Source organism: Heloderma suspectum, chromosome 13 (genome assembly GCF_057233095.1).
Source record: "Heloderma suspectum isolate Gila_16-S chromosome 13, 16-S_ref, whole genome shotgun sequence".
Classification (NCBI taxonomy): Eukaryota; Metazoa; Chordata; class Lepidosauria; order Squamata; family Helodermatidae; genus Heloderma; species Heloderma suspectum.
The window spans coordinates 15,864,433-15,876,457 of NC_139470.1; the positions used below are offsets into that span (position 1 = coordinate 15,864,433).

The 12,025-nt window shown below is 45.2% G+C and overlaps 1 protein-coding gene across 9 annotated transcripts in view; it reads left to right on the forward strand.

Moving 5' to 3' along the window:
- Window positions 1-12,025, forward strand: part of ARVCF (ARVCF delta catenin family member) — a 641,936-nt gene that overhangs the window by 490,472 nt on the left and 139,439 nt on the right. For 6 of the 9 annotated variants that reach the window (XM_084820398.1, XM_084820396.1, XM_084820391.1 and 3 more), the window contains one exon: window positions 533-1,035. In XM_084820398.1, coding sequence (XP_084676524.1) covers window positions 533-1,035 — 503 coding nt within the window. The remainder of the gene's footprint in view (window positions 1-532; window positions 1,036-12,025) is intronic. The other 3 variants (XM_084820397.1, XM_084820393.1, XM_084820395.1) reach the window with 1 other exon arrangement.

The window sequence follows — 12,025 nt, forward strand, 5'->3', positions numbered from 1 at the left end:
TCCAGTTCCTTGGCTGTAATGGAGTCCAGTGGATTGCAATCCCATGGCTGTGGCTCCAATTCCTTGGCTGTAATGGAGTCCAGTGGCTTGCAATCCCATGGCTGTGGCTCCAATTCCTTGGCTGTAATGGAGTCCAGTGGCTTGCAATCCCATGGCTGCGGCTCCAATTCCTTGGCTGTAATGGAGTCCAGTGGCTTGCAATCCCATGGCTGCGGCTCCAATTCCTTGGCTGTAATGGAGTCCAGTGGCTTGCAATCCCATGGCTGCGGCTCCAGTTCCTTGGCTGTAATGGAGTCCAGTGGCTTGCATTCCCATGGCTGTGGCTCCAATTCCTTGGCTGTAATGGAGTCCAGTGGCTTGCAATCCCATGGCTGCGGCTCCAATTCCTTGGCTGTAATGGAGTCCAGTGGCTTGCAATCCCATGGCTGCGGCTCCAATTCCTTGGCTGTAATGGAGTCCAGTGGCTTGCAGTGCACTCTTTGTTCTTAAGTGAGAAAGCCATCCAAGTTTGTTGTTGCTGTTGCTCTCTTAGCAGAGGCTACGATGATCCAATTGAGACGGAGATTTCCGATGACAGGATCCCGTACCTTCATGGCAGTTACGCCGCGCCCTTGGCACAGCCCGAAAGGGGGAGCATGGCCAGCATCGACCGCCTGGGCAAGCGCTCACCTTCCATTGACAGCATCCGCAAAGATCCCCGGTGGCGGGACCCCGACCTCCCCGAAGTCATCGCCATGCTCAGTCACCCCATCGACCCGGTCAAGTCTAATGCAGCAGCGTACCTGCAGCACTTGTGCTACGAGAACGATAAAATCAAGAAGGATGTGAGGCACCTCAAAGGGATTCCAATCCTGGTGGGTCTGCTGGATCACCCGAAGCCGGAGGTGCACCGCAAAGCTTGCGGGGCGCTTCGAAATATATCCTATGGCAAGGATAATGAGAACAAGGTGGCGATAAAGAACTGCGACGGAATCCCAGCTTTGATCCGGTTATTGCGGAAGACGAACGACATGGAAGTGCGGGAACTCATTACAGGTCAGTGTTCTGCGGGCATCTCTTTTTCAGGAAAGCCATTTCTTGGTTTGTTCATTTGATTTCTATCCCACCTTCACACCTCAAAATGGCACTTGAGGCGACTAACAATAAAATCGAGATTGAGGACAAAATCTTAATTAAAGCATAACATAAAAATGAATAAATTAAAACTACAACAGTAAAAAAAAACATAAACAGGAGCAGCCGATTCAAACCCTCTTCAGCAGGAGCACAAATCTTGTAGCCATGGGGTGTGTTGTCTTTTTTAATGGGAAAGATTTGTAACAGAAGCATAAGAACATACAGTAAGAAGAGCCCTGCAGGATCAGACCAAAGTCCTTTCTTGTATAGCATTCTTTTCCCACAGTGGCCAGTCAGTTATTTATTTGTCACATTTTTCTACTGACCAATAGCCAAAGCTCTCTGGGCAGGTCACGGCAATTAAAACCATGAAATACAAGACAATAAAATCCAATATAAACGTTTCAAAGTTTAAAACTACAGTATAAAAAATGAAAATAATAGCCAAATAGAAGCTAGCAGCAGGGCAAAGGTTAAAAATACAATACCAGATATAAAACCGAAACTGAAAAACTGAAATGCCTGGGAAAATAAAAATGTCTTCATCTGGTGCTGGAAAGAGCACAATGTAGGCACTACACAAATCTCTCTGGGAAGCCCATTCCACAACTGGGGTGCTACAACATAAAAGGCCCTCTTCTTGGTAGCCTCCAACCTCACTTCCTTTGGTAAGGGCTCCCAGAGAAGGACTGCTGAAGCTAATTTTAGGGTCTGGACAGGTATATGCATGGTGGAAGATGCTCCTTCAGTGAACCTGGCCCCAAGCTGTTTAGGACTTTGAATGTTAGTATGAGTGCTTTGAATTGGGCCTGGAAATGGACTGGCAGCCAGTGCAGATGGAAAAGTACTGCCATAATATAATCACGTTGGCTAGTCCCTGTTAACATTCTTCATGCCCTATTTTGGACCAGCTAAAGTTTCCAGATTCTGATACCAGTATCAGAAGCACTATGCCTATTTATTTATTTATTTCATTTATATCTCACCATTTTTCCTCTTGCAAGGAACCCAAGGTGGCTTACATGGGCCCTCTTCCTCTCCATTGCACTGTTCGTGAAACTGTTGTGTACGTTGCATTCTCTGCCAAAGCAACGTACAACACACATTTGTTTACAGTTTACATTGTTCGTATCCTGCTTTTCCAAATGATTTGTTCAAAGCAGCTTTTGAAAAGTAACCAAAATATAAAAACATAACTTAAAATAGATCAAGAAACAGCGAAATACTTAAAAAATGTGGTGGGCTTGGGATAGATGGTTTACAACAGCAGAAAACCATGCTTTCCAGAATAAAACAAGTTTTCACCAACCATCTGAAAATGGGAAGAGGGGAAGCCTGGTGGATCTTGGTGGGTTTATTTGTTTATTCATAGAATATGTATATACTGCTTAATAACCAAAGGGATTTGCGAGGCAGCCAGCAAATAGAAAAGCCTGGTTTATTAGTTTTCTTCATATGGAATATGTATACACCGCTTAATAACCAAAGGGATTTACAAGGCAGCCAGCAAATAGAAAAGCCTGGTTTATTTGTTTTCTTCATATAGAATATGTAGACACTGCTTAATAACCAAAGGGATTTACAAGGCAGCCAGCAAATAGAAAATCACGTTACAACCTTAAGAAAAACAAAAAATAAAAGTACAAAGGCCAGAATTCAGAAAGAACAGCTTTAGGGGGTATTAAAAACAGAAGGAAAAAAGCAGCATCCTGAGATCCTTTCTAAAAGTCAGGAGAGAGAAAGAGAGAGAATGAGAGAGAGATGAATGGACAGGAGGAGGTTGAGTGCCACAGCCAAAAAGGCCCTGTTTCTCATTGCTTCCCACCTCATTTCATCTCACTTCACAATCTTGGGAGCACTCTCAGGAAGATCTTGAAGGCTGACAGGCTCCTAGGGTTATAGGCAGTCCTTCAGGTACCGAACCACTTACTAAAAACAGTTACAAGTTTTAAAGCAATCCAAAGTTGCGCGTGTGTGCGTGCGCGCACACACACATGCACACACACACACACACACAAATTAAACATGGCCAAACATAGACTTCAACCTAAGTTAGAACAGAGAGTTATCAGCTCTCTACCATTAATTCTATTTAATACTTAATGGAAATGTATGATACTGGTGGAAGTGTCAGTGCGAGTGTTCTGTGTTTTGGGGCCATTTGTCAAAGCAAAATGTAAGGGCCGATCAACATGGAATCCTTTCAAACGGTTCCAGAGTCCTAACGTAAAAATGATCCGGACTGTAGAGGCCCTGGATACCATCATAGTTTGAAAGGCATAATTGGCTTCTGCTTAGGGACCTGAGAGGCCAGTACTGGTACCCCCTGGTGGGCTATACAGGCTGGGTTCAGACATCATGCTCAACCATGGTTTGAAGTTGGCTTGTTTCAAACAAATCCTAGTTAACATTAACCATGGCTTATCAGTCTCGATGACACAGCAAGTTGTGGTTAAGGAAAAAGAGCTTTGGTTTTTAGCAGTATAGAAAATAAATAAATAAATGCATGCATGCATGCATGCATGCTTGCTTCCAAACTTGCTCCTTGTAGCCATGCTGGAGGATGAGAAGGGAAGGGGGAATGCACAAGCTCAATCCTTACTGAGGCTTGATCTCGTCACAGGAAACTCTGGTGTAGTTTTATGTCCATATGCGGCCAATGTTACATGATTGATGTTCTTTACCAAGCTTCATTCATTAGGGATCGTTGACTAGTGAACTCCAGTACAAACATGACGGAGAGCTGTAACTGCTTCAGATCTCAGGGTGACAATCCTCCAGCCCTTTATGATTGCTTTGACAATGGAAGTGAGTCCTGGCACATGGGAAGGCCACGCTTCTCTTTACTCCGCCAACTAAGTTTTAAAATGTGGAGGTTGCTAATGCAACCTCCCCCAACCTGGTGCCCTCCAGATGTGCTGGACAACAACATATCTGGAGTTGCAGTCCAACACATCTGGGGAGCATCAGGTTGCGGAAGGCTGAGCTAATTGACAGAGGGTTGACTTGAGGGAATGGTTCTGTCTTTTGCCCTCAAAACTCTTTTGATAATATGCGCCTTTACTTTGCAGGACTTTATTCTTTGTGGTCATGGATTATTATATAGACCCTTTTAAGAAAAAGGTTTTTGCCTTAAAAAAAGGGGGAGAACAAAATCCATTTATTTTTCTACAGTCAGAGTCATTTGTCAGAAGCTTATTTCCAGAAATGTGCATATTTGAGTTCTTTAGGTTCAGAAATGGAAAGGCTGGCCTACAATTTGACCTGCATGGATAATATTTTAAAGCTAAATGGTAATCAGTCTTCTCTGAAATAGCGAAAACATTCTGGAGTTTGCCCTTTTCCTCCTGAAACAGGGGTCGGGGGTGGTGTTGAATCCTAATTAATGAATTAATTTTGTGCTCGGAACGTGTGCTGTCAAAACTGAGAAATGGCCCAAATGAGCAGCAATGGCATTGCCACAATTAGCAGTTGTGTGAATGCCTTTTAAAAAGTAAATAGCAGGGTGTGTGGGTGTCTGTGTGTGTGTGATATGAATCAGGATCCTGGTGTGGGGGAATAGGGTTTTTTTTAACCCTTTGACTCCTGCTGTGGTTCCAATCTGGATTGAGCCTTCTTTGCCCTGCTACTTGCATTAGATAACAAGTTTCCATGGGCCTGAATACAAACTTTCCTTCCAGTGGACTGTGAATTATCAGAGAGAGTCACACTTGGATCCCCCTAAACATAAGAACATAAGAAGAGCCCTGCTGGATCAGAACAAGGGTCCATCTAGTCCAGTGTTCTGTTCACACAGTGGCCAACCAGCTGTCGATGGGAAACCCACAAGCAGGACATGAGTGCAACAGCACCCTCCTGCCCATGTTCCCCAGTAACTGGTGTGCACAAGCATCCTGCCTCTGTTACTAGAGGTAGCATATAGCCATCAGGACTAGTAGCCATTGGTAGCCTTCTTCTCTAGGAATTTGTCCAACCCCCTTATAAAGCCATCCAAAGTGGTGGCCATCACTACATCTTGTGGAAGTGAATTCCATAGGAGGAGGAGGTCATAAGTGCATATAAGAGGGTGGGATTATTCATGCCTGTGTGTATAGAGGGAGGGGCATCACTGCATTTGAGAGCCAGCATGTGGTGTAGTGGTGAGAGTGTTGGACTGGGACTGGGGAGGTCTGCGTTCTAGTCCCCACTCAGCCATGAAGCTCATAGGGTGGCTTTGGGCCAGTCACTGACTCTCACTGACTAACCTACCTCACAGGGTTGTTGGGAGGATAAAATGGAGGAGGAGGAAGATCATATATCTCGCCTTAGGCTTCCTGGAGCAAAAGGCAGGATACAAATGTAACAAATAAACAAATAAGGGCTCGATCCTATGCATGTTTAGACAGAAAAAAGTCCTACAACTCCCAGCACTCCCCAGCTATCATTGTAGGACTTTTTCCTGTCTACACATGCATAGGACTGGCCCTAAGTAATTTTTCTGGAGGGTGGGATTATTGTGTATAGAGTAGAGATCATTAGCATATGCGTGAGGAGGGTCAATGGATTTGAGGGAAGGGTGGGATTATTAGTGCCTGTGTGTATGGAGTGGGGGTCAAAGTGACTGAGGAGGAGTCAGATGGGCATATGTGGGGAGGCTGGGGCTTATTTGTGCATGTATGGAAGGGTGGTCATAAGTGCATTGATGGAGAGGGTATTAATAGTGCCTGTGTGTGACTGAGGAGAACATAATAAGGACATATGAAGAGCCCTGCTGGATCAGAACAAAGGTCCATCTAGTCCAGTGTTCTGTTCACACAGTGGCCAACCAGCTGTCGATGGGAAACCCACAAGCAGGACATGAGTGCAACAGCACCCTCCTGCCCATATTCCCCAGCAACTGGTGTACATAGCCATACTGCCTCTGATACTGGAGGTAGCATAGAGCCATCAGGACTAGGAGACATTGATAGCCTTCTCCTCCAGGAATTTGCTTAACCCCCTTTTAAAGCCATCCAAAGTGGTGGCCATCACTACATCTTGTGGAAGTGAATTCCATAGTTTAACTCCGCGCTGTGTGAAGAAGTCCTTCCCTTTATCTGTCCTGAATCTCCCACTAGTCAGCTTCATGGGATGACCCCATTGGGTTCTAGTATTATGAGAGAGGGAGGAAAATGTCTCCCTGATAGTGATGGCAAGTGCTGTCAAAGGACCGTAGCTCATCGGTTGGGTGCGTGCTTTGTCTGCAGAATGTCCCAGATATCTTTAGGTTGCTTTGTTCTGTTTAAAGGTTCAGGTAACATGAGATGGGAAAGACTCCTTTCTGCCTAAAACCCTGGAAAGCAACTTCCAATCAGAGTAGACAATATTGGGCTTGATGGACAAATCCAAAGTGGTGTAAGGCACTTTCTAAAGTTCCTTTCAGGGCTAGGGATGTCAGTTGCTGGGAAATCCAATTCCTTTTTGACTCGACAGAGTTCCCCTGCATGCATGTCTCAATTTGCGTTTGCGAGCCAAGCTGCAGGCTGTTCCCTGAACTCCAGGTCCTTTTTTTCACATTTTCCCCACAGATTCCACAGTTTGTACAAATTTCTGAACAAATTGCACAAATCATGGCTGAATTTGCTCAACTTGTGGTACATGTGGAAAACTGTGCAAAATGCCCAGAAAATCTGCAAACTGGCCCAGCCCAATGCAGATTGAGTCGTGTGCTATAGCGGAAACTGAAACAAAGTCCTAGCCAAACCTCGGAAAACTCGTTGAACTCCACCCCCTTGAATGGATTTCTCTGATATCCCTACTCGGGGCAAGTTATCATTCCTTCTAAGAGCGAAATCAGGTGTTGATTGCCGACAAGATTGTAGCCAAAATGGTACTAGTTGGAAACAAGAGTGAGATATTGGCATCCTTGGGGGGAACCTTGAGATTTGTTGTTGTTGTTCAGTCGTTCAGTCGTGTCCGACTCTTCGTGACCCCATGGACCATAGCACGCCAGGCCTTCCTGTCCTGCGCTCTCTCCCGGAGCGTGCTCAAGTTCATATTCATTGCATCCGTGATGCTATCTAGCCATCTCATCCTCTGCCGTCCCCTTCTCCTTTTGCCTTCAGTCTTTCCCAGCATCAGGGTCTTTTCCAGGGAGTTTTCTCTTCGCATTAGGTGGCCAAAATATTGGAGCTTCAGCTTCAGTATCTGTCCTTCCAATGAGCACTCAGGGTTGATTTCCTTTAGGATGGACTGATTTGACCTCCTTGCAGTCCAGGGGACTCGTAAGAGTCTTCTCCAGCACCACAGTTCGAAAGCATCAATTCTTCGGCGCTCAGCCTTCCTTATAGTCCAGCTCTCACAGCCATACATTACTACTGGGAAAACCATAGCTTTGATTAGACGGACCTTTGTCGGCAAGGTGATGTCTCTGCTTCTTACTATGCTGTCTAGGTTGGCCATAGCTTTCCTCCCAAGGAGCAAGCGTCTTTTAATTTCATGGCTACAGTCACCGTCTGCGGTGATCTTGGAGCCCAAGAAAGTAAAATCTGTCACTGCTTCCATTTCTTCCGCTTCTATATGCCAGGAAGTGATGGGGCCAGATGCCATGATCTTCGTTTTTTTAATGTTGAGTTTCAAACCAGCTTTTGCACTCTCCTCTTTCACCCTCAACAAGAGGCTCTTGAGATCCTCTTCGCTTTCTGCCATTAGGGTGGTATCGTATGCATATCGGAGGTTGTTGATAATTCTCCCGGCAATCTTAATTCCGACCTCTGATTCATCCAACCCGGCATTTCTCATGATGTACTCTGCATATAAGTTAAATAAGCAGGGTGACAATATGCAGCCTTGTCGTACTCCTTTCCCAATTTTGAACCAATCGGTTGTTCCATGTCTGGTTCTTACTGTTGCTTCTTGGCCCTCGTACAGGTTTCTCAGGAGACAGGTAAGGTGGTCTGGTACTCCCATCACTTTAAGAATTTGCCACAGTTTGTTGTGATCCACACAATCAAAGGCTTTAGCGTAGTCAATGAAGCAGAAATAGACGTTTTTCTGGAATTCTCTTGCTTTCTCCATGATGCAGCGAATGTTGGCGATTTGATCTCTAGTTCCTCTGCCTCTTCGAAACCCAGCTTGTACTTCCGGTAGTTCTCGGTTCGCATACTGCTGAAGCCTAGCTTGTATGATTTTGAGCATCACCTTGCTGGCATGTGAAATGAGCGCAATTGTGCGGTAGTTTGAACACTCTTTGGCATTGCCCTTCTTTGGAATTGGAATGTAAACTGACCTTTTCCAGTCTTGTGGCCACTGTTGAGTGTTCCAGATTTGTTGACATATTGAATGCAGCACTTTAACAGCATCATCTTTTAGGATTTTAAATAGCTCGGCTGGAATACTGTCATCTCCGCTAGCTTTGTTGTTACTAATGCTTCCTAAGGCCCACTTGACTTCACTCTCGAGGATGTCCGGCTCAAGTTCAGTGAGCGCACTATCATGGCTATCAGGGACATTCAGATCTTTCCTGTATAGTTCTTCTGTGTATTCTTGCCACCTCTTCTTAATCTCATCTGCTTCTGTTAGGTCCCTGCCTTCTTTGTCCTTTATCATGCCCGTCTTTGCACAAAACGTTCCCTTGAGATCTCCCATTTTCTTGAAGAGATCTCTAGTCTTTCCCATTCTGTTGTTTTCCTCGATTTCTTTGCATTGTTCATTTAAGAAGGCCTTCTTGTCTCTCCTTGCTATTCTCTGGAACTCTGCGTTCAGTTGGGTATATCTTCCCCTTTCTCCCTTGCTTTTCGCTTCCCTTCTTTCCTCAGCTACTTGTAAAGCCTCCTCAGACAGCCACTTGGCTTTCTTGCATTTCTTTTTCTTTGGGATGGATTGAGTTGCTGCCTCCTGAACAATGTTACGGACCTCCGTCCATAGTTCCTCAGGCACTCTGTCTATCAGGTCTAATCCCTGAAATCTATTCCTCACCTCCACTGTATATTCATCAGGGATATGATTTAGGTCATACCTGAATGGTTTAGTGGTTTTCCCGACGTTCTTCAATTTAAGACGAAATTTTGCAAGAAGCAGCTCATGATCTGAGTCACAGTCAGCTCCAGGTCTTGTTTTGACTGACTGTATGGAGCTTCTCCATCTTTGGCTGCAAAGGACATAATCAATCTGATTTCGATACTGACCATCTGGTGACGTCCATGTGTAGAGTCGCCTCTTGTGCTGTTGGAAAAGAGTGTTTGCTATGATCAGCATGTTCTCTTGGCAAAACTCTATTAGCTTTTGTCCTGCTTCATTTTGTACACCAAGGCCATGCCTGCCTGTTATCCCGGTGATTTCTTGATTTCCTACTTTAGCATTCCAATCCCCTATGATGAAGAGGACATCTTTTTTTGGTGTTAGTTCTAGAAGGTGTTGTAGGTCTTCATAGAACCGATCAACCTCAGCTTCTTCGGCCTCAGTGGTTGGGGCATAGACTTGAATTACTGTGATGTTGAGATTTGTAGAAGGATAAAAAACATAAAAGGGGGCAACTTCCCCACTCCCCACCCCCCACCCTAAATCCCAGGGTGGATACACAAGGATGCTCCTTGGATATCATGGAATATGGTCGTTAGAAAAAAAAAACAGAAAACCATGGAAGGAAGAGTAAAAGATGAATTGGCTTGCTAAAACTTGTCAGCTTACCCGGGCAGAAGTTATGGCGGGCTGGTTGGCTGGAATCTTGAACAGGGGATGTTCCTCTTTGGGGGTGAGGATTTGATTGATTGATTTATTCATTCATCTCATTTCATTTCTATACCACCCAATAGCCCAAGCTCTCTGGGCGGTTCACAAAAATTAAACCCCAAAAGCACACCATAAAACAATACATATAAAAGCATTAAAACTGCAACATTTTGTTTCAGGTCCTACTTGTGGATGCATAAAGTCAAATGAAACATTTCTGTGCTCACGTTGCATATCCCCCTGGCAAACTCTGCCTCGGTAATCTCACACTTTTCATTAGGCACATCACAAACTGAGTTGCAGCTAGCGACGGTCCTCAATTTTTTGTCAAGCCTCAAGTTGGACATGATCTCTCTCGGGACCCAGGCAGAGCCATGGCTTTCAGCAGTTCACTTCCTTGATCCCCAGTACGGAGAAGAATGACAGCAGGCCTGATAAGGGAAGTAATATGTTGTGATTTGGGAAAGCAGCAAAAGGTCTTATTTTACCCTGAGCCATAAGGTTGGGAGTTGGAACGAATGTTCCCATCGGAGGTACAGGACATGGGCATTAGAATCATAGAATCATAGAATAGTAGGTCTGGAAGGAGCCTACAAGGCCATCGAGTCCAACCCCCTGCTCAATGCAGGAATCCAAGTCAGAGCATCCCTGACAGATGGCTGTCCAGCCCCATCTTGACTGCCTCCAGTGTGGAGGCATGGAACGGAATGCCTCCATTCTATTACACTGCTTGGATAAGCAACTGGAGAATTTAGGAGCTTTAACGAGCTTTTCCTCCTTTGGGTACTTATTGCAATGTAACTTCTTTGGATGATTTGAAAATGCTGCAGAGCTGTGGCAACAGAATCTGACATTCTATGCCAGACAAATCCCTAATTTTGTACTCATTTCTTGCATTCACTGCCCTCCGGAGCAGGGCCTCCACTGCATTTTTTTTTTTTTTTAGCAATTGGGCAAGTTGTGCCTCGTGTCTTTTATTATTAACTGACAAATGGACCTGGCTTCACACGGGCTAGAGTAGCCCTTAGTTTGATACAGCAAAGCCTTCAAGCAAACGTCCCCAGCTGCCAGGGTTAGACACATTGTGCCTGGCCCATTGGAGTGATGCCATGGCTGCTAGCACCCCTAACGGCAGCGGCTGCCATGGTGCACCTCAATAGCTACCTGAGGGAAGGGTCTGTCTGCTCCATTTCCCTGAGGAGAGGGCTGCCGCCCAGTGGGGCAATGTGGGAGGCATATAACTCTGTCCCTCAGCCTACTAATCTCTGCTGGCTTCAAACTGTATGGACTGCAACACTATGTGCTGGTTAGGGAAGTTTGCCCATAGTGGCTGAAGGTGTTACTGCAGGCTCCAACCGTATGGAGGACACTTTTAAACTAATTAAAACGAATTAATGCATTTGAAAAACAAAATGACCCTGAGGTGCCCACCTCTAGGGTCCCCTTTGTATACAGGCCAAGTTTCAGGTGTCTTGGTTTCATGGTCTTGGTGCTATGATGCTGACGAGTGGACAGACAGACACACATCCCCTTTTATTATTATAGCTGTATTGGAAACAGATTTCTTGCTTGACCTCTTGCAGCTTGGAATATGGGATCAACTGCTGCAGCTCCCATTTTAAAAAGAAAGATCGTCTGCATTTCATGCATCCTCCAGGTGACCCGCATGATTAACTTGCCGTCAGAGCTAGAGCTGAGCCAAAGGTTTTTTTTGGAAATGGGGGTGGAAGGTGTTAAGGGGGAATGGAAAGTGTTGCGAAAAAGTGGTTCACTTTCACCTTTCTCACTGCCTGTTCATATGGTTGTGGAGGTGGTAGCCATTGCACTCACTGGACACTATTTTTCATGAATACTGCCTACCCAGAAGACACCAGGGTGAAGACAGGAAGCATTGCCCTGTGGCATCATTGTGAAGCCAGATCAGAGTGAGTGCAGGAGCAAGAAGCATTGCTTAATGCCTCAACTCTGGCATCTTTGGGGTAGGAATGTTTCTTCCTGCCCAGAAGACGCCACAGCAAGAAGAGGAAGCACTCCTGATTTGGCTTCAAGACATTGCTAGCTACATGTGGGCTAAGAACTACGTTCAAGAAAAATAGTGCCAAACAGAAACTGGGAGCATGAATACTATGGCTGGGGTAAGCACTTTGCCCCACTTCTCCCCTGTAACTTTGTCAAAAGTTTCCCCATCCTTGAAGCCTACAAACAGCACTAGTCAAATTAC